At 42.8% G+C, this 23,200-nt stretch overlaps 1 protein-coding gene across 10 annotated transcripts in view; it reads left to right on the top strand.

Annotated features, from left to right (window-relative positions):
* Positions 1–23,200, top strand: part of GAB1 (GRB2 associated binding protein 1) — a 114,914-nt gene that overhangs the window by 66,025 nt on the left and 25,689 nt on the right. For all 10 annotated transcript variants that reach the window (XM_045831073.1, XM_045831074.1, XM_045831069.1 and 7 more), the window contains 2 exons: positions 12,445–12,739; positions 22,774–22,996. In XM_045831073.1, the coding sequence (XP_045687029.1) occupies positions 12,445–12,739; positions 22,774–22,996 (518 nt within the window). The remainder of the gene's footprint in view (positions 1–12,444; positions 12,740–22,773; positions 22,997–23,200) is intronic.

The raw sequence follows: 23,200 nt of genomic DNA, 5'->3' as shown, positions 1-23,200 counted from the left end.
ATTAGGAAATAGGTTCACGCAGCTTTGGCACCATCGCACAATTTAAACGTTAGTTTTATTTTATGTTGTGTTATCATTTAGAGCTACAGTTCTTTGGCAAGCAGTTGGTATTGCTTCTCTCAAGTCAAAGAAATAGCCTTTAAAACTGCACAGTCTATATGTTACCTCTAGCCACACGTGACTAAATTAAATTAACTAGACAGTCAATGTCAGCCACCGTTCAAGTTCTCTGTAGCTGTGTGTGGCTCGTGGCTGCTGTGAGGGTCAGCACAGCCATTTCCATCATGGCGGGATGTCCTGTTGGACAGCACTGCCCTCAGACTGCGCTTGGAGTTCACGTCTGTGCTGGGGAACGGTGTGACTTTCACTTGAGATAGCACATCGATTTCCCATCACTTAAAACAATATGTCAGTAAACTTCTCCCACCCCATCCTTCAGTTAAACATCTGCACAGATACCGTAGTTCACGGCACGTGGCATTGTCCTTGTCCAGTGACACTGCATTCTACCCTCGGAGACCGGGGTGTCCGTAAACCCCGGTGCACACACGCGGGACAGTGTTGAATACATGTACTGCATAATAAATACCTGAATATGCATCTGTCTCAGAATCTATGTATCCATAGAGAGAATATATAGTTATGTCTATGTGCTAACATAAATAATGTCTTATAGGTAAAACACACAGACTTTCGCATAATGCCTGGGAACTGTCTGAAGTTGGAGGTTCCCAAATATTTGCATATTGGCACGCTATCCCATGGATGTTTTCCTTAAGTTTCCCTTTTTGTTGGCCGAGCCCTGTGCAGCTGGCGGTTTGGTAGGGTTTGTGGCTGAATCCTCCCAGCAGGGAGAAGGTCCCCCATGGGTTTGGTGCGCCGTCCATTTACGTAAAGACTGAGTTAGCGGGAAACAGAGATGGCATCATCAGCGTCACCAGGAGTCATTCATTTGTCCATTTGTTCAGGTAACCCACGTGCCTTGCAGGCAGCCACGTCCTTGCGGGCTCCAGGCTGCGCTAGGCACTTAAAACGGAGTAGGATAGGGCCCCGGGGAGGAAGGCAGCTTGTATGAAGGACTGACTGACATGCACGGGGTGAATACTCTGAGGGAGGTGTGCACAAGGTGCTGTGGACTTCGGAGCCATCGGCTCTACCTGGCACAGGTGACAGGGGAGCCAGAAAAGGTAGAAAGGAAGGTGTGGGCAGTATTCCTTCACACTAGATTCCACCTACTGCGGATGGAAAGGGTCAGTTCTTTGCTGAGACATCAGTTATTTTGAAAATTTTGCAACTCATGGGGCGGCGGGGGGGGGGGGATTCTTTAAAATACTACTCAAAAGTGCCGCTTTAATGCCTATGTAAGACCCCGTGATGGAAATGGAGCATAGTTTATTTGCTCGGTCCCCTTCTGTGATCAGCCATGCTGGTTTGCTCAGGATGATGAGGGGTTACCCGGGGTGGGGAACACTCGGTGCTAAAATCAGGACAGTGCTGGGGAAACTGGATGGTCGAACCTCCCACCTGCTGTTGAATGTCTAGATCGTGTCAAATATTGACTCATATGAGTAATATTTTGATGCAACATACCCAGCTGCATCTTGCTTTGTTTCCTTGGGTGAGATTCCTGGAAAGGAATCAAAGGCTTGGTGACTCTGGGTCTGCATGGAAATGCTGTCAGCTCTTTATTGTACTTTATTGTGCTCGTACTGTTCACACATCCACACGGGTAGGAGTCTGTCTGGACATTCGTGCTCCCTCGGCCTCCCCTGGTTCCCAGGGAGATAGATACGCAGAAGACAGGGCCAGGTACATACTTGTTTATCACCAGCTGTGGTTCCCCGTCTCGTAACTGACCCGATTGCATATGACTCAAACTACCTTTTGTTCAGGCCAGAGGCAAACTGAATGCAGTTCCCAAAGATGGAGTGCACTTCCTGATCCCGTTCTTCCCCTGGCCAGACCCCAGTGTGAGCTCACCGACTCCCACCGCACGTGGCAGGAAGGAAAAGGGTGGTGTTAGATGAGACACGAGGCAGGTGGCCTTTCTTCCCAGTGCTGCAGGTTCAGCTCTGCACACGCTAGGTCTCTGTGCCCAGTCACACAGGACACTGCAGCCGGGCTCCTGCCTCCCTGCAGCCTCCTCCGGGGCAGGGGAAGGAGGCTGGAAACTATGGAGTTAGTGTGTCCCCATCGCCTGGCAGTTGGTCATTTTGATGAGCGATGAACTAGTATTCGCAAGTGGAAATATACTCAACTTGTCCATAATGCTGTGTTGAGAGGTACTTCTTCCACGAGGTGACCTCCTTCCCCATGGAACTTCAGTCACTCAATTTGGTGGTCCACGGTCTTCAGCCATACTGTTCTGTGCAGAATTTTTTTTTTAAGATTTTACTTATTTATTTTTTGGAGAGGGGAAGTGAGGAAGAGAGAGAGAGAGAGAAACATTAATGTGTGTTTGTCTCTCATGCTCCTCCTACTGGGGACCTGGCCCGCAACTCAGGCACTTGCCCTGACTGGGTATTGAACCGATGACCCTTTGGTTTGCAGACGAACACTCAGTCCACTGAGCCACACCAGCCAGGACCAGAAAGAAGTATTAAAGTATAGCCCTCTTTCAGATATTCTTAATGTTCTTAACTGTGAACCCCTGAGATTGTGAACAATATTAATGTGCCTTGTTCCTAAGAAAAAATTTCAGTGCTTTAATCAGACTTTCAAAGCAGCCCATGGCCCAGAAAGAGGATAAGAACTGTGTACTTTGTATGTACTGAATGCTAAGGAGTGCTTGCCACTAGTTTTTTATTTGTTTTCTGCAGGACGTACGCGGAGCTTCAGGGTGAGCATTCGTTTAACAATGATTTCAAGAAGTAAATTATATGCACTATTAAGTAATCATGTAGAATTCCCTGAATTCCCCCCCCCCCCCACTCCCCGAGCTACTGTAGTACTTCTGTTGAATTGGATGTTTTGATTCCTTTTGCTGTTATGAAATAGTTTCAGGTGCAGCTCATGTGTTTTCGTCTGGGCCACAAACGTAAACTCCTATTTCAAAGGTTTGTGGGTCAGTGCTTAGCCTACATCTAGGCATTGTTCGGCATTATTTTTGGTGTAGTCTTTTGTTTATATTCCTAAGCTAAAGTTAGCACAGATAACACCAGGCTAGAAAATGGTGACAATAGTTTGAAAACAGGAAATTTTAGGCTTGTGTGTGTGTGTTTGGAACAGATGACCGTAATGATAGAGCCAGTGGAGTGGAAACTTCCATCGCGCCTGTTTTTTCCTTATTTTGCTCCACGAGAAAAGATGGTGCTTCCTGGAAAACAACTCAAGGGTTTTAAAGCAAATGGTTTTTCTTTTGTCCCTGCTTCGTGGTTAATTTGTTTTCCTTTATGTTATTTACCCTGATGGTAGTGTTGTGGAAATTTTAATATTTTTAATGGGTGGTTCCCAAAGTGCCTGTTTTAGCTGTTTTCAATATCTAAGTATATTATCATCGACTGTGACGTGGTTTGTAAAGGGAATCATAACAGTACGAATATTAGAACCACCAGATTTTATGGGGAAAAGAGAAATTTGTTCCTCTCTTTTAAGTACTCCCAACTCTCCTTTTTCTAACCCCCCAAATTCCAGTCTTTGAAAGAAAGTAGGTACGCTTGATTTGTCTGAACTGTTTCCTGCCTACGACTCCCTCCAGATGCATCCTGAAGCACTGTATTTAAAAGAAGGTTCAATTCATTCACTAGTTGCAGAGTAAGAAGAGTGTGCATTTCCATACATACATGAACTGTTTGCTTTGTGGACATCATTCCTAGATTTAAACATTAAAAAACTTTTTAAGAGCATTTCTAGGCATAAGCTTTTTAGACACATTATATATAGATTTCAAATTATAAGAGTAGTAAATGAAAACTCAGACTATAAAAAAGTATATAGAATAAAATTATGAAATCTGACACCCTCCCATTCCTATTTCTGAAATTACCACGGCTAACACTTCCGGTGTGTCTCCCTCCAGACCTGTCCTCTAAACATAGTTTGGGTTTGTTGTCATTCAGACAAATGGAATCATATTTGTACAGTTCTGCAACATGTTTTTTTAAAAAATTCAATAATTGTGGGCATTTTTCATATGTATATATATTTATATATCAGTCTTTCTTTTTAAAGGTTTTGTATTGATTTATTATTGTGTAGATGTCTCATAGTTTAATAAATTTAACTGTATCCTGCTGCTGGGATTTAGATTAAAACCTATCTTACTAAAAATATCGTTTTCACCCAGCAGTCTGACTCTGTCTATTGATTGGATGGTGGTACTCAGTCTTGGTGGCACGTTAGCACTTAAAACCACCTGTGCCTGGGCCAGGGCCAAACGCCCACACTAGGATATAGTGCATCTTAGGTCAGGTCTGGGCATGGATTTTTTTTTTTTTTAAAGTTCTCCAGACAATTGTTATGTCCAGTTAGGGTTGGGAATCACTGTACCGTCTTGATCTCTTTTGCCCACTCATATATTTGCTGTTTCCTCAAACTTAGCTCTTCTGGTAAAGCTACCGGGCAGAGACGAGGGGGTCTTGGCAAGCATTGCACCAGACCTGCACTCCAGCATCAGTTACACTGTGGGGAACTCAGAAAACAAGTTTGCAGAAGTTGCCGACTTTTCTTTATAACTGAATGCATTTGCCATTTAGGCAAATTAGGCTTATTGTACGAGTGTGTTAGTGTTATTGCAGATAACGGCTTGAGATGAATGCAGGATGGATTTTCCTCTTACCTCTAGGGCACATCTCTGTGGGGAGGGCGGGGCTCCGTCGGCACTTTCTCGCCAGTGCGCATGTGCCTCCCCGTTCCCTGTAGGGTGCATGATAGACCCACCTTAAGACCTGGCTTCAGTGCGGCCAGTCCACCTTCAGTTTAATATATGCAACTTGTTTTAATACAGAACGTATTCAAAAGAACAGTGCCTTTAAAATCAAGTTAAAAACACCCCTCATGTGTGTAGAGGTTTATTACTATTTTTTAATATTAACTTGTGGTTTATATACCTCTGCCTCACCCGACAGTTGTTGTCAGCCAAACTGCAGATGCGCTGGGCAGGTGGCGGTCCTGTCTACATCCCTTCCAGCGTGGACGGCGTGGGGATGTCCGTATTTTATCCTCGCCTCTTCGATTGGCACCGCCGTGGGACTAGACAAGGCGGGAAAGAAAGAAAAGTGAAGAGACATGACTCCAGCCCTCGAGAAACTCACTCTGCGGGTGTCCAACGCCGGATCTAGGAACGAGGCAGAAAGGGGGAGAGCTTGGAGAGGCCTGCCCAGGGGCGGGCCCTGAAGGGGTTGAGCTGAAGCCGGGGTGTGGATTACATGCCTGGGGGGGACAGAAGGCAGGACAGAGGCTGCGTGGCAGGGGAACTGCAGGCGTTTCCGGTGCGGTTGGAAGGCTGGGAGGCGAGAAGTGAGGTTGGCAGAGATAGGGAAGGACCTGGGGCCCTGCATCCTGCGGGAGAGTTTGGGCATTACCCTGTGGGCACTGGTCTCCCTGAGCCGAGGGCAGATGTAAGTGGCCAGGCAAAGACTCCAAACGTCATGGATATTTATTTAGTTTGGCAGCCTGACCTATGTATATTGCCACTGGGATTTGTGGACTGTCCACGCTCTCCCCTTTTGGTGTTCAAGTAGTGGCCCACGCTAACCCTGAAACCCTGAGGGGACACGCTGGTGTCAGAGCAGGGCCTGCATAACACAGACCGGCTGACACAGTCTCATTACTGCCTCGCATATGCAGCGTGGAGTTGCAGTGGCTGTTACATAAAGGAAATGACAGCAAGACGTTTTGCCAAAAAGTTTTGCCTCATTCCCCTCAAGCAAGCCTGTGCGTCGTGGAAGTCTAGTAGTTAAAATGACTTTTCACATGACTTTTGTTGAAAATTGCTTTGAGTGCTTAGGGTTTTTTAAAAAATATATTTTATTGATTATGCTATTATAGTTGTCCCATTTTTTTCTCCCTTTTATTCCCTCTGCCTTGCATCCCCCTCCTACCCTCATGACCACCCGCCCTGCCCCTTAGCTCATGTCCATGGGTCGTACATATACGTTCTTTGGCTTCTACATTTCCTGTACTATTCCTAGCCTTCCCCTGTCTGTTTTGTGCCCACCATTTATGCTCCTTATTCCCTGTATGTTTTCCCCCACTCCTCACTCCCGCTCTCCACTGATAACCCTCCATGTGATCTCCATCTCTGTGAGTCTGTTCCTGTTCTACTTGTTCGCTGAGTTTGTTTTTGCTTTTGTTTTTTTTTAGGTTTGGTTGTTGAGTCTGTTGTCATTTTACTGTTCATAATTTTCATCTTCTTTTTCTTAGATAAGTCCCTTTAACATTTCATATAACAAGGGCTTGGTGATGATGAACTCCTTTAACTTGACCTTATCTGAGAAGCACTTTATCTGCCCTTCCATTCTGAATGAAAGCTTTGCTGGATAGAGTAATCTTGGATAGAAGTCCTTGCCTTTCATGGCTTGGAATACTTCTTTCCAGCCCCTGCTGGCCTGCAAGGTTCCTTTTGAGAAATCAGCTGATGGTCTTATGGGAACCCCTTTGTAGGTAACTCTCCTTTCCTCTTGCTGCTTTGAAGATTCTCTCCTTATCTTGAACCTTGAGTGCTTGGCTTTGAAGGTTTCTGGAGAACTTGTCCTTTTTGTCCATTACCGCTCTGCAGCGTCGGGGAGGCCGTGTTCAGCTTTCTCTGGGGCTACCCAGGCAGCAAGGATAAAAATAGGGCAGGCTTTAAGAATCCCAGATATTTTCAGATAACAAAGGCCGACTTATGTGGACCCATTCTGCGCCCTGACAAAACACAGAGCAGCCTTTGTGCTGTGATTAGCCGGGCGCTGATGTCAGTCCCCTCGTCGGGCATCACGCTTTACTCTGTGGCTACATTGTGCTTTGTGCCGTAATCCACAGAACCTTTGTATCTGCCTTATTAAAGTGTGTAGTTTATGTAATTGCTTTTGTTTTCCAGTTTTATCTGTGCCAGATTCAATGAGGGTGACTCATGCGGTGACTGAGACAAACATTCGCATTTGGCCCCCGGTAAAAATAAATACATAAGCGGCAGGTGCTGCTTGGCTAAAACGCAGTGTTTTCCCGCTGTCCTTTCCAGCCGTGAGGGGTTCGTCTGGTGTAATGTCTGCTCGGACCTCGGGGGTCACGAGCCCAGTCTAGCTGGTGCACCTCGACTCATTGCTGCTCGTTTCTTGGCTGTTTGCTTTAGTTTCCAAGGACCTTCAGATGTTAACATTATCATTTCAACAGGAAGCAGTGAAATGGGTGGGGGAATGCCCCTCCCGCCCCGACCCCCCGCAACCAGAAGACAGAAGAGTGATGCATGAGCTATAGGGAAAGGACACACTTCGGTCATTCCCATTTTTGTCATTTTCCCAAGGTGTATTTTGCATGTGTTTTGGTAAAGCTGTCTTAGTTATGTTCACTTTGTTATGTATGTGTTCTGTTTGGGAGCGCTTTTTCTCAAGTGGGAGGGGTCGTGAAAGTGCATCTTTCTATTCCGTGTGTCCCGTCTAGCTAATGTGATGTTCTCAAAAATTTCACAGCATCGAAGTCACAGGGGAGTTCTGTTCATTGCCCAGATATTTCTGGGCAGCAGGCACTGTGCTCTGCGCTGGGTTTGTAATGGCAAACAAAGCACATGCGGTCACTATCTTCGTGGACTGTACAGTCTTCTCTGCAGTTAGATGCTAAATAAATAAGCACAAAGAAAAATGGAAATGTAGAATAACCAAAAAAATCACAAAATAGGTAGGTGATAGAGAACTTGAGGCTCTACGCTGTGTTCCCTTGGGAGGGGCGGGTTGAGGTGGGAAGGGAGGGAAGGCTGCAGTCAGAGCCAGCCTGGCAGAGACGGGGGAGGGGACATACCGGATTGAGGAAAGAGCACATGCAAGGTTCCGGAGGCAGGAGACAGCGGGGTGTCCTGTACACCAGAGCTTTAGAAGGGAGGAGGGGCAGTGGCTGAAAACGGCTGTAGGTGAGCTCTGCCAGCACAGCCGTGGGGTCCCGTTCCGTATGGGGGCACGTGACCCTCCACGCAGCCCCGCACCCCGAGAGCATCTCTGACGTGCGCTTACGGGAACTGACGCCCCTCGTCCCTCGTCTGAGGCCCTGGATTGTGCTCCGTGAACATGCACCAAGGCATTTTAGAAAGATTACGAGTGAGATGCTAACGTTTTAAAAAGTCGTTTCTGTGTTTGAAGATGGAACCTTCACTATCTGGAGAAATCACTTACTGGAAGATACGATTCCTTGAGGGCCCTGCATCAATGACATAATGCTGCTATATTATCTTTTCTGTTTCTTCTCTGCCACTCTTTCGAGTTTACCGCTTCATGGGGAGGTATCCGTAGAGGCATAATTTTACTAAGAGATGATATTATTTATTTTGACGTAAATAGATGTCATATATTAACTGAACGGACTTTTATAATCCAGGAACCAGTGCCAAATTCCTGTGAATTTAACACTTTGTGGCTTTCCAGTACTATCTGAAGCATCTGTAGAACTATATGCTGCCTTCTTCTGAACACCGGCCATTTACTTTGACCTTGGAGCTGCAGTCAGACTAAGAAGTGAATTTAAAATCTTGATGATATTAAAGAACTACACAATATTTTTAGAACTTCATGATTTCTCTACTAATCTTCTTGTTAAAAGGTTGCATAAGTTTTTCTATGAAGGAATGTCTGTCTACTTAGCAATAGTTCTGTAGACACCTTGTCAGGGTTTTTATCAGATATTTTTGTGTGTGGTAAAGTATTTTCTTCGTGATTAGTAAACTCGAGAGTGTAGGAGTCATGAACTACCTACTTGTGTTTCTTTCCATGTGTACCCGGCACGGTATTTACAATATAATCAATAACTCATTAACTGGTAAATTCACTAATTTACTTCGTAATATATCTAGCTTTTCTTGAATGCATACAATTTAAAGAATCTATTCTAATATGAACCCTAAAGTTATCACCCAAGTTCACCCTGTTATTGGTGCAGTTGTCCCGGATGTGGAAGGCCGAAGGAGCCAGTTCAGGGACCATGCTGGCCTTTCGTTTCCCTTTTTGTGCCCCCCTCCAGCCACTGCCATGGTTTCGGGGCCCCTCCGGCCGCGAGCCACAGGTCAACACTGATTCACGTCAGCGCTTGCAGAACTGGGTGAAGGTGGCGGCGAAGACCAGATATCTGTTGGAGAAGCATACATGGATTTCAGTGAATTCTCTTTTCTTTCTACTCACCTGTATCTTTCCGGGATAAAATGAGGAGTTTTTAGTTGGTGCCTTTTGTGTCATCTATGCCAAATTTTGTAAAACATAAAAAATATGGAGACCCTATTGTGTCGTTCCATTGTTTTTGGTAGCAGACTTAAAAAAAAATTAGACTGATATGTTAAGAGAGAAATAGAAACCACGTTTTGGGGAAATTGGCCTATATAACGGCACCAACCTCGGAGCATTCTCTGTCTACTCAGACTGTGTGGAGAGCACTGAACTTATTTACTGCTAGGAATAAAATTTCCGAAAATGCCGTAAGCACAAGGCGGTCACTACCTCAAGTTGTTACTAGAAGAGACATCTTGCGTTGGGTGATTCTTCTCCAGAAACAAAGGATGGAGGTGTTGTGTCTAGTGCTCCTTATGGTCTCCAAGTGAACAGAAATGTACAGTGGCTGTTAGAAAAATTTTATTTCAAACCAAAAACAAGCAAACAAAAACAACCAAGGGAATTTTACTTCATCGGGGTTCATAAATTGTCACGTTTCCCAGCCCTTCCCCTTCCTGGAGTGTCCTGTTGGACGATTTTGCCCCGCAGGTTTGGTCTGGAGTAGAGGTGTCTTTGCGGGTATCAGGGACCTGCTCACGTCGGCCTCTGCAGTCCGACTGTTAGCGGAGGAAGGCCTTCCAAGGGGAGTGAGGCTTAGTGTTGATTCAGGGGAGAGATGTTAGGTTTAAAGACTGCTGAAGCCAACTCTGCCAGTCGTTTGCTTCTGGTTTTATTATTTGGTCAATGTAGATTTTAGGGAGTGTCATAGTGAAAGAATTTTATGCTTCTTTAGGCATAGGGTGAAACTCAGAATGTTCCAAAACCTGGTGAGTACAGGTCCAGGTTGCCAACGTGTGTTTGCTGGGACAAGAGAGGAAAAAAAACTAAAAAAAAAAAAGTCGTACCCATACTCAGGAATTCAGCTCTTACCCATGTAGTCTGAACAGCAGTCTGGCCAAAAGCAAGGCAGACCATTTCTTTGCTTGCCTTCCAGGTGAGACACCGGGAGTGTTTCTACACCCATTTTTATCCCCCCTGCTCCTTGCCCCCACAAAGAGAGAGCCTGGATTTGAGGGGTGGGGTGGAAAGACAGAGAGAGAGTCCTGTATGTAGCCTGAAAAATTGACTGTTTTAAAGAAGCACCTTTATGTGTATTCTTTATGGCACGAAAAAACATTGCTGTTCTAAAGAAGTTTATTACGAGACACATAACAAAATTTACCATTTGAACCACATTGAAGCGTGCAGTCCAGTGGCGTTATGTCCATTCACACCGGGGTGCAGCCGTCCCCACCATCCGCCTGCAGAACGTTTTCATCTTCCCCAACGGCCACTCTACCCATTAAACACGGAGACTCCTCCTCCTGCCCCCCAGCCCCTGACGTCTGTCTTTATGAATGTGATTATGACGGGCACCTCCTATAAGTGAAGTCATACACTTCCTGTCTTTCTGTGACTGGCTTCTTGCCCTTGGCCTGACATCTCAGGGGTCATCCACGTTATAGCAGATGTCAGAATTTGCTTTCCTTTGAAGGTTGAATAACATTCCATTATATGTATTTGTCTTTATTGCATCATTCATCAGTGCACACTTGGGTTGCTTCTGCCGTTTGTTGTGAAGGGTGCCGCTGTGAATGTAGGTGTACAGATGCCTGTTCGCAGCTTTGGTTGCAGTTCATTTGGATACATCCCGACCACTGGAACTTTTCAAGGAGCTGTCAAACCGGTTTCACCGCGGTCACACTGTTTTATATTTCCAGCGGCAATGCAAAACATTTCTTTCCTGTTTAAGTAATAGTCATTCTAATATGTATGAAGTGATATCTCTTTGTGGTTTTGATTTGCATTTCTCTGATGATAATGATGTTTAACGTCTTTTTATCTGCTTTTTGGACAATCGTATTTCTTTCTTCTTTGGAGAGTCTATTCAAATCCTCTGCCCATTTTTTAGCTGGGTGGTTTGCTTTTGTTGTTATTGAATTACAGGAGTTTGTCATGTATTCTGGATGTTAATATTTTATCAGATACATGATTTGTGAGAGTGTCTTATTACTCTTTTGATCATATCTTCAATGTATAAAAGCTATACATTTTGACGCGGTTCAGTTTACTTATTTTTTCTTTTGCTACCTGTAGTCTCAGTGTCATTCCCGAGAAATCATTGCCAAATCTAATGTCATGAAGCTTTTCCCTATGTTTCATTTAAGAGTTTTATAGTTTAGCTCTTTTATTTACCATAAGTCTTTGACACATTTTGAGTTAGTATTTATATGATGTAAAGTTAGGGTCTTAACTTCATTATTTTGCATGTGGATATCTACTTTTTCAAGAATTGTTTGTTTAAAATGTTGCTTTTTTAGTTAGCAAAAACTAAATCTTCTGCTCCAGCTGATGTGGCTCAGTGAATTCAGCACCAGCCTGTGAAGCAAGGGTCACTGGTTCGATTCCTAGTCAGGGCATATGCCTGGGTTGCTGACCAGGTCCCTGGTTGGGGACGTGCAGAAGGCAACTTGATCGGTGTTTCTCTTGTGCATTGATGTTTTTCTCCTCTCTTTCTCCCTCCCTTCCCCTCTCTCTAAAAGTACATAAGTAAAATAAATATATATGATTTAAAAACTAAATCTTCCTTGTTTTGTTGACTTGATATTACATATTGATGTAATATCTTCTTTTTTTAAGATTTTATTTATTTATTTTTAGAGAGAGAATGGAGGGAGAAAGAGAGAAAGAGAGAGAGAAACATCAATGTGCGGTTGCTGGGGATCATGGCCTGCAACCCAGGCATGTACCCTGACTGGGAATCGAACCTGCAACACTTTGGTTCACAGCCCATGCTCAATCCACTGAGCTATGCCAGCCAGTGCGATGTAATATCTTCTAATATCAGTTTCTCCTAATATTCCATTAGAAGACCTAATAGAAAATAATGAATGTGTATGCACACACGTTATTAATTGGGACATCAGTAAACTTGGTTGGAGTGGTAGATAATTCTGTGAAAACAAAGGAAACGTTATCTTTAGATAACGCTTTTGTAAAATTGACTTGATAAACGTGCTTCATCTTCAAAAAATTCCCCGAGTTAACATGAGATGGGCTTGTTGTGCTTCGTCTCCAGGCATGGAAGCGGAGGTGGTTCGTGTTGCGCAGTGGCCGTTTAACCGGGGACCCAGATGTCCTGGAGTATTACAAAAATGATCACGCCAAGAAGCCCATCCGTATCATCGATTTAAATTTATGTCAGCAAGTCGATGCCGGCTTGACATTTAACAAAAAGGAGTTTGAGAACAGCTACATCTTTGACATCAACACCATCGACCGAATTTTCTACTTGGTAGCCGACAGTGAGGAAGAGATGAATAAGTGGGTTCGCTGCATTTGTGACATCTGCGGCTTTAATCCGACAGAAGAGGGTGAGTCCGGGATTTGCTCTTCAGCCTTTCTCTTTTATTACTGCATTTTTAGAACGGCTATAAAATTCTTTTTATATTTATGCATTTCAGTTACGCAGTATAACATTGGGGAATTTTTATAATCGCAGCAAGATTTGGAAAAAGCAACTTTAATCATTCTGGGCAGAAACTTGGCATAGGTTTTAGAAAGAGAAATGTAACCATTCTGGGGCATTGTCAAAATAGTGCAATAAATGTCCCGAAGAAGAAGGCAAGAAGAAGACATACCATTTAGGAGCCTTTCTTGAGTTCCTATGTAAATATTAACTTGAACCTTATAACACTGCTGATATTTGACTACTTTTGACCTATTAAAAGCATTCTCACACGACTCACCTTAATTCTTCAGGTGTTATTTTTAAAGCTCTGTTGCCACGGTGATTATCAGTGTCTATGAAAAGCAAGTGAGAATCAGTCACAAAACATGAGGGAAAAGTAACAAACCAATGAGTTTACTTAACGCAGAGCTAAGAGGGGCTCGAGGTTTGGAGGAGAGGTAGAGAAGAAAGCTCAGAGGAGGACAAGTTGTACATTGTGGTTGTTTGAAGGAAGTAGTATTTCTGTGTAAGGGAAAGGGGGGCTGCAGAACCCTGCAGGCTTTAGGGGTGAGAGAGAGGAAGGGCCAGGAGGAGGGATGGGCTTCTGCCTGACTCCCAAGGGCCAGGGGTGCCGTGGTGCTTGAGGATCTGAGATTTGGGGTGCCTGCCCTGCAGAGAGGTCTCAGTGAGTGAAATTCCTCTCCAGGTGCGTTTCTATAGCCGTCCTGACCCCATATTCCTGTCCCCTTCTCTTCCTTTTGTAAACACTCACGAAGAACCTGTGAAAGGGACTCAAATACAAACAGAGGTTTGCAGAGCCAAGAATCAGGAAGAAGGTCTTTGACCTTATTGTCTTCAGGGTGACACTCACCGTACAAGTGTGCGTTTCTAAATGTCTATATTTAGGAGGGCTGGGGATTGAGTGAGAGGGCTGGAAAAATTGTCCCAACAATCAACATCAAGTGTTGAATTATTGAAGTGAAACAGTAATCATCTCTAATTAGCTCAGGTCAGCATGCCGTTTCCTCTCCGGCCAGTCAGCAGCCCCGGAGCAGGGCCTTCCAGGGCTGGGATTGGCCCAGTGGGTCAGGGAAACCCCTTGGTGAGACTCCAGAATGCCCCAGGGGGCGGCGCACGGAGGGGGAAGGAGCCATCCAGGTTTGACAGGAGGCGGCTAACGACCCAGCGCTCTTCTGCAGAGCTCTGGTGATTAAAGGCCTCTAGACCGTGCTTTACGTGGGGAATTAGGCTTTCGGTTGTTTTTGCGAAGTTACTAAATGTGTTCTCATTTCAAGTAAGCGAGGGGTATTATTTCTAACTCCACTTAAACTCCTTCCCTGTCTGGTTTGCGTACACAGTCTATGTTTGAGTGCAGTGGAGGGTTTTAAAATTAAAGTCACAAATGGGATAGCTTTTTATTTAATGGTACTTAGCAACCACTCGGTGATGATAATTATTGGATTTTAGACACCACATGAGTTAGGTGACGGATTTTCAGTTAAAATAATTTAAGTGGTTGTATAATCTTTTTATTGATGTTCGGTTGCCTGCTGCCTTTTCCACTTGGACCTTGTTTTGGGGCCACGAAGGCAGGTATTTGTCGCCACTGGTTACCTGGACAGAGACGACCCATCTGAGAGACTGAGGAGGTGCCTTCCATCTCTCTTTGTTTTCTTTGTAATTCTCCTAAACACACTTAACAAAAGAAATGAGATGCCTTCTTGGAGAACTACAGTTTTCAGTTGAGGAATGTGAGCGGCTAAGCTTTGGAAGCCGGTTCTGGGGTGAGGAGCATTGAGAACCCCCCAAATGAGAGTGTTCAGTGCTCAAGTGTCTCAGGTGAACTTTGCGAGTTTGAAGGGGTGGAGTCTGGTCCATCTCTGCACCTTAGAGTGCTTCTCACCATCTGGGAGCTTGACCACCACTCAGTCAGATCTGGGAAGGAGAAAAGTTTTGTCTGCTTTAGCAAATTGACTCAGTAATTGGTCAAATTATTTGAGCTTGCCTGCACTCTGCTAGGCTTCGGGCGTTTACTCAGCCAATGTCTGCTGGGTGACTGGGTAGGAAGACAGGTGGCCAGCATCACCCGTGGAACTGAGCATGTAGTGGGAGAGGTTTTGTGCCAAAATAATTTGTTACAGTTGTTCATAAATGTAAGATACATAGATATTTTTCATATACAAATGTAAAATTATACTTGAATATATATTTAATTTATATAACATATTTAATAAAGCATTAATATATCATGTTGAAGTACGCTACTGTGGTACTCGATAAATACAATTACTGCCTTTGGAGATCTTGCAGTCGGTCCAGTAGGAGAGACAGGCAAATAATCTAGGAATGATATACCAGCTGATAAGGGCTCTGCTCAAAAAAAAATAAATAAGCACAGAATGCAGCTGACTTAGGAGGGTCAGGAAAAGCCTAGGTGGTTTTGAATGCCTCTGTGACCATGACTGACAGTACACTGAGAATGTTATTTTTGTACTTAGCAGAACATTTGCTTTGATGTCAGTAGTCAGAGTCCAGCAAAATGTCTGTTTTCACTTCATTAATTTACCGGTATAGGGAGAGCGGGAAGTTCCAAAACTTGAAAGCTGCACTGACCTCCCTCTTCAGTGGCCAAACTCCCAAATCCTTATGCAATAGATTCAAAGTATATTTGCCTGGCGTGAAACTCAGTTTGTGAACTTTTTATCCATTACAGGGGAGGTTATAAGAAAATTAATAGTGTGATTAATCAAATTTGATATTTATAATCTGAGTTGGTTACCAAGGATAGCTGTGCTAATCAAACCATTTTTATCTGTTCATTAAAACAAGCCTGTAAGGATTTCAGTTTGCCAATGCTTTCTAAATTTAGTTCATGAGCTACGTCTAAATGCAACTGCATTTACCTTTAATTTTACAATTTAGATTTTTTACAAGTTTATTCTGGCCACCTCCTAAATAGCCACAGAAGTGTTTGACTCTGCTATGTTGAAGACTTGAGTTTCTTGGAAGAAATCAGTAAAAGATGAACAACTTTCATTGTATAGTATCAAGGAACCACAAAAAATATTTTATTTTACTCTATAATTTTGGGTTTGATGCATAATAATAAAACTGCAAAAAGGTTTTCAAATCAACCACTATCTTTCCTTTTATTTGGAGTAGCTGGCTTTGCTACTCCACATTTAAAGATTTGCATCAAATTCTAAACCTCTGAGAACTGCTATTATCCTTTCTCACATTCATACAGTTTAATATGACAAGGTAAATGGCAAAATGTCTCTGTTCTTCCATTGACTTTACTACCTGCTTTATATTCTCTTGCTTCCAAATCGATCCCCCCACCAATCACTAAATAGGTGTTTTTGTTTTTACCCAGCTCTGTCCTGCGAGTGTGTTGTGCTTTGCATTTCAGAGAGCTGAAGATGCTCCTACTCTTGACTTTTAAAACTAATAGCACAAAATGATACTTCATTATACTGGTTTCAGACTAGACATGGGGAGAAGTCGACTGTGCTTGGATATTACAGTCTGAGAAAATAACTAACCCCAGTCCCTAGGAGAATAACTAATTTTCTCCTGAAAACAAAAGGAAAGGGGAAAAATCTGACCTGTGTTTTGATTCCAGGAACCTCTCAAAATATCGTTACCGTGTTATTTCCGCTGCCCCAGGTGACCACTGCTATTATTGAATACTCAGAATGCTGGCAGGCCGAATCTGTTTTTAACTTCTAGCTCGTTGAACTGTGTGTGGTTCCTATGAATGCTTTTATTTAGTAGATTTGAGGGTAGAAACTAATTTCTTTTGTTTTTCTTGGAACTGTGCAAATTTATTTTTGTTCCTACACTGACTTGGAAGCTGGTAAATCAGCTGAACAAGTGCTGGAAAACAGTCTTAAGGGCTGTGTGCAGCGAACTTAGCTTGGTGCAGAGGCTTCTGGTCCGATTTCAGGATGCACCATTGGGAAGTTGCTTCTTAGCAGTTGAGCTGCTTTTCTCAAAATGTCCAGATAATAGTGGCTGGAAAAAGAATTGTGGGAGCCATGATCCACCGGTGTGACCCAAAGGTTGTGGGTGCAGTTCCCAGTCAGGGCACACCCCTGGTTTGCAGGTTCCATCCCTGGTCTGGGTGCATATGATCCCCTGGTCTGGGTGTACGTGGGGGGCAGCTGGTAGGTGTTTCTCTCCCTTCCTCGCTCCCTTCCCCCCTTTCTAAAAGTCAATGAAAAAATGTCCTCTAGTGAGGATAAAAAGAATAGCGTGATTCTCTGTTTGATTTTCTTCCCTTTGGGAAAGTAAGTTAGTAAAGTGTATGATTGTCTGACCAACTGCGTTGTACACCTGAAACTAATACTGAGAAAAGTGAAAATAATAATAATAATGGTAATAAAAATGTGTGAAACTCACATATAAGAATATACATATGCTCCTTTTCTGGTAAAGTGGTGCTTCCTAATTAGGGCACTTTTAAATTTTTTTATTCACTTTTTTATTTGGGTATCATTTACTATGATGAAAGGCACAGAACTTAACTGTTCAATGTAGTTTTTTATATGTATCTGTGTGCGTACTTAAAAACCGAAATCTGTGTAACCACTACTCAGATCAAGAAATGGAACACCTGCAGTCCCCCAAAAGGTTTTCTCAGGCTTCCTCCCAGTAACCCACCCCCTCAAAAAGCCCAGCTATAACTGTTATTTTGCTTTTATAAGCATAGATTAGTTTTGCCTGTGCTTGACCTTAATATAAATAAAATCTTTGAGTCTGGCTTGTTTTCCCCAATATCAAGCCTAGGATTCAGCCCTGTTGCATGTAGTTCTTCATCCTGTGTCGAATTCCATTGTGTGAATATATGACAAATATCAGTCTGTTCAAATGTCATGGACATTTGGGTTGTTTCAGCTTTAGTTACAAGTAAAGCTATTATGAACATCCGTATGCGCGTCTTTTGATGGACATGAACAGTTAGTTCTTCTGAGTATACACCTGTGAGTGGAATTGCTACAGGCATGTAGGATACACACACACACACATTTAGCTTTAGACGATTTAGTGGCTTTAGCTTTCCAAAGTTGTTGTATCAGTTGCTTTTCTGCCGGCAGGATATTAGACTTTCCATTACCGTACATTCTCATCAGCACTTGGTATTGTCAATCATTAATTTTAGCCATTCTAGGGAATGTGGAGTAGTACCTCAATGTGGTTTTCATTTGCATTTTTCTGGGGACCAAGTCAGCCAAAGAGGTCATTATGTTTTATTACCCATTTTCAAGCTGCTGCCCCTGAGATCTTGAGTCACTGAGTCTCTTGAGGTGGGGCCCAGGCACCCAGATTTCTGAGACACCCCACAAGAGACTTGGGTGCCATGGCACCTCTGAGGTAAAGATTATACATTTGTCACCACTTCCTGAAGGTTTATCTTGCAATTCCCCAAGAAAGTTTCCACAGCCTGTTCAGGAGATAGTTATGACAAATAAGATAAAAAATTTCCACTTGAAACACTTTAAATACAGGGTCTGGCACAAATAACACTCGTTTATTATTGCAAAATCTGTATTACAAAATCATAAGGATGTAATTCTGTAACATAACAGCATCACATACAAGCTCACCATAGGACATTTTAGGTGAAATATTCAAATTAAAACTGTAAATTATTGCACCCACATTATTACCCTCCCAATCACACTCAAGCAGGCCCTACTTCAGCCGGACCCTATAGATTAGGCTATGATTAGAGGTCTTCACTATTTGATTAAAAAATCGAAGAAACTGCAGGTTACTTCACTGAAAATGGGAACTACTGTGGTTTCATGTTTGTATCCATTTGCGAGACTTGCCTTTATAAAATGTTCTTTCATGAAAAAATGTGTTCAGAAATGAGGTTATTTTAGCATTAATGATAGTGGACTTTTATTTGCTAAGTTAATCAGACATAGATCTATTCAAAGTGCTTCTCTTTAGAGAAAAAAAAAATTCTACAGCAGACCTGATAAGTCAGTATTCGACAGAGCAACCTTGACCTATTTATCTTTCATTGTAAATGTAAAAGTAACACTTTTGCAATAGAATCCAAAAACCTATTCTGTCACAAATGTCACCTGTCTTCAGAGAAAAGGATCCCCACTGGTCTCCAACAAGGACATGAGGGAGACCACAGTTTTATTACCACCTACTCCGGTGCAGTAAGTTACTAGTGACAACATCCAAGGGCCTGTGACATCAACCTTGAAATATTCTTCCTTACCAAAAAGAAAGAGTAGGGCTGCTTTTCCGGGCCATTTGGTTAGATAAAGCATATATTATATTCAATGTTTAGAGGCGTTATCCGGGTAACCCAACTTCCATGAGGGCATTATGGTTCCAGATAGGATAAAATTGCATTAAGCTAGGGACATTTGTGGACCAATTTATTATTTGCGATTCTCCTCACATGATAATCTACTTCTCTCTACAGAAAGCTGGTTAAGGCTTTTCTTAGTGATGTTTATTAGTTTGCTAAGTGAAATTCTATTAGGAGTTGGCTCCAACAGCTTATTAGCCCTTTAATGGATACTAATTATACTCCTCATGCCTTCTGAATTAAGAGACAGGAAATAATTGTACACACATAAGCAAACCCTAAAATGGTGTTTGATTTTCAGAAACTTGATCCCAGCATTATTAGAAAGAACAGTGAGTTAGAAACCTAAGTGAGGCAAAAAGCCACAAACACAGTCCATTTAACTACTTGTCAAGGCAAGTGGGGGCAAGTCACCATTTTTAAAGAAGGTAGAACAGAAATTTCTTCTCCAGATCAGTTGACTTAGCTTTGGCTAGAAATTTTATATTAGAGATTATTACGACATGAAGCAGTGTTTGCATTCAAACGTGCAGAGCTGAGTGTACGATCAGGTTAACATGAGTGAAATCATCCCAAAGACTGATGCTTTGAAACTAGTGCATTTTCTGAGCCAGTGTGGTAGAGCAGTGTCCCTTCCTTTTGAAAGACCTTTGGACATCGCGTTGTTTGGAATGGCTGGGCTTGCTTTTTACAGCTGTTCGAAGGTCTTTCCTTTCGTGAGCTTGCTCGTGATCACAAAGGAAGTTTCTCTCCAGTTCTTGCCTCTGAGAAGTACAGTGGTTCTTGGACAATACGGGGTCTTAGGGGGCGCCCACCCCTGCGTGGTGGAAAATTCCCACCAAAACTCAGCCGTTCCTTGGTGTCTGCGGGGCACTGGTTCCAGGACCTTATATAAAAGTCCATCGTATAAAATGCATACATTTTATATGTATGTATGTATGTATGTATGTATCTATACAATGATGCATACAGCCTGCCTTCCACATCCGCAGATTCCCAACCACGGATCAAAAGCCCTGTTTTCAGTCCACGGTTGGCTGAAGCCAAAGATGTGGCAGCTGGGGGCGGGGCACAGAGGGGAGACTGTGTGTTTGTTGGATCCCATATAGGTGGACCCTCACAGTTCAGACTTATGTAATTCAAGGACCAGCTGTGTATGTAAGTCTTCCCATATTGCAAATAAGATTTTTTTTTAAACAGAGTTTTTGAGTCTCAGGACTTTTTTTTTTTCCTTCAGAAAACAGAGACTCTTGAAGCTCTAACAAGGGTACGCACTTCATTCATAGGTGGGAGAAGTGGAAGATTGAAAGGGATATATATGGTCCCATTGAGTTCACAAAACAAGGTCGTAAAACAAACATTGTTGCCTGGCTGGGTGATTTTTCCCCCCACTTAGGATGAGTCACTCAGTTCATTTAGCGTATAGCCATCGGGTATAGAAAAAATATTAAAGGAAAGCATATTGATAAAAACAACCGCCTGGAAAAGTTACTCGAGGAGTTAACATGAAAAACTAGAACTCATTTTTTATATAGTGATGTATTTCCAGTGTTTAGTTTCATTTTGTTTGGTCAAAATGAAAAACTGAACTGGATTATTTAATTTGACCATGCCCCTTTGGTAGAATGAAGGAGAATGATATCAAATATGCTTGTGAGTACAATCTATAGAATATGGTAACTGCTTTCTAATTTCTCTACCTTTTCTTTTTTCTCCTCAATGTATCTTTCTTAAGCTCTTCTTTAAAGGCAAATATTTTTCATAGTTCTGTTAAGTTTAACAGGTCACAAGGATTTACTGTGAATTGCTGATTAATTTATTGCATTTTAAATCCCCTTAAGTAAATCTCTGTATATTTGCAACTCAATCAAAAACAGTAAAACAATTCATAGGATTTGTTATGCACACTATTTATAATAAACATGTATTAGAAATGATGAGTTATTTATGAGTTCCCACTGAAATAATGGCAAAGAATTCATTTTTCTATCCTCACCATCTTCTGTTCTCACCTTTCATAAATAAGAAGGAGTTAATTAGTTAGCACCTGGCATAAAGGGTTAGATTTTGTTAGATTAGCTTCTCTGAAGACTTGACATATTGCAGGCAGCATAACAAAGATAAAATGTTAGAAATTAACTCAGCTTCTGTTTACTCAGGCCAAACTCTCCAACGGAAAGAAGTTCTTAAACTTCATTAGCATCTAGTAGGGCTCACAGATTTCTTGAGGAGCAAATTTCAAACTGCACCTGCGGGCGAACGGGTCTCGTAGATTTGGGAGTGCCCCTAATCTCCTTGAGCTCAGTGAGTTTTTGCTGAGGGCATGGAACATTATTGGACATCCATCCCATGTGAGGCACAGGGCAGCTTAGGAGTTCAGATCCTTTTTGTTTGTTTGGGGGACCCCCAATTAAAGATAAGCTGTGATATTTAGCCATATTATGTGTCATGCAAGCTTTATAGTTAGGATATCAGTTTCTGCGTCTAGGAAGAAGTTACAAAATGAGCTGTGTAACCTTTGCTGTGGTACCAATATGAATATTAACATGGAATGCATAATGACCTGATCAGAGAAGTGTCTGGGCTTCTTCTGTGACATCTGGAGGAGACAGAGCTGACATGTAACTACTCCCTGGTGAATGAACAGGCCAAATGGCCTGCATTGGATTTTCCTTGGTAGAGCATATCAATGTCATGAGTAGACTGAATAGAGTATGAATATGTTATAGAATTAATATTTTCTGACATAGACAATAAAATAAATGTGTTTATTCATATGTGAGAAAAAATATTAAAATAGAAAAACCTTTTTCTGGCTTTACAGCATTTGTTTCGAACCAGACTAAAGCAACCTTGATTCTGGGCCCTTAAAAATGTACTTGTTGTGTTAGCGATGACAGTGGGATCACTAATTTTATTTTTAGATGTTCAACTCATTTAAAAATATTTCATTCGACGCAGTGTAGCTCTTTCATCTGTCTTCTGAGGACATAGCTGAGTGCTTAATAAACTCCTCCTCTGCTTGCTGGCCCCTTCTGCACAGACACCCGACAGACATCCAGTAAACGGCCAGTGGGATGGCAGGCCGAGGGGAGATGTGGCGCCGTGCAGAACAGCTCTCCCCCCAGATGTGCACCCCACGATTAGACCTCTGTCTCCCCAGACGGCTGAGACGTAGAGAGGATGAACAGCCGAATAAGGACAGGGCCACCCGCTGACCGGGGGCCTGTAGATGCCACGTAGTGACATGGGTCACCTTGGGAGGTCGGCTTAGTGCAGAAAGCCCTTTATTATCATGGGAAAAAAATACGCCTTTCGTGCTAAGATGGTAGAGCGTCTTCCCTTCAAGACCCTAAAAAACCGAAGACTGTTCAAGGCAAGGTTCACCATGGCCTTCTGGGACATCCCTGCTCCACGGATCTCTTTGACATGAGCCAGTGATGTCCTGTATAACTGTTGCCACTTAGGTCGTGTGTGTTTTAACTGACATGATCATGGTTTATTTTAGCCTGTTTCCATGTCTTTAAACAACTTATCTCCAAACGTTCAAATGGCTTTGCTTAAGGAAGAATTCTTAAAATGGGGTAGAGAATGATGATCACACTTTGGTGTCGCAGATGTGAAGCCCCCTGGCAGCTCCTTACCTGCCCCGGCGGATTTGCCTTCAGCTGTAACGACGACCCTGGTGTCCGCCCAGGCGGACTCGTCCTCTGCTGCCCAGCCTCCTCCGTATCAGCTCATTAACCTTCCGCCACATCTGGAAACTCTTGGCCTCCAGGAGGATCCTCAAGACTACCTCCTGCTGATCAACTGTCAGAGCAAGAAGCCTGAACCCATCAGGTAAACCGCAAGTGCCCATGTGGGGGTGTGTGTGTGCGTCTGTTGTGTGTGTGTACACCTTTAGGAATCTTACCCTTGAAATCTGATTTGAAGGTTTAAAAGAAACCACCTGTGTAGGCTTATATTTTAAGCATGTCTCTCAAGTTTATAGTCCTCCACTAATGATTTCCGATATTCATGAGATTTTATTGAAGAAACACCTTC

The sequence above is a fragment of the Phyllostomus hastatus genome, unplaced genomic scaffold, assembly GCF_019186645.2.
Source record: "Phyllostomus hastatus isolate PE091 unplaced genomic scaffold, TTU_PhHast_1.1 phas_contig_159, whole genome shotgun sequence".
Lineage (NCBI taxonomy): Eukaryota > Metazoa > Chordata > Mammalia > Chiroptera > Phyllostomidae > Phyllostomus > Phyllostomus hastatus.
The sequence above is the reverse complement of the archived record's forward strand: the minus strand, read 5'-3'. Positions and strand labels throughout refer to the sequence as shown.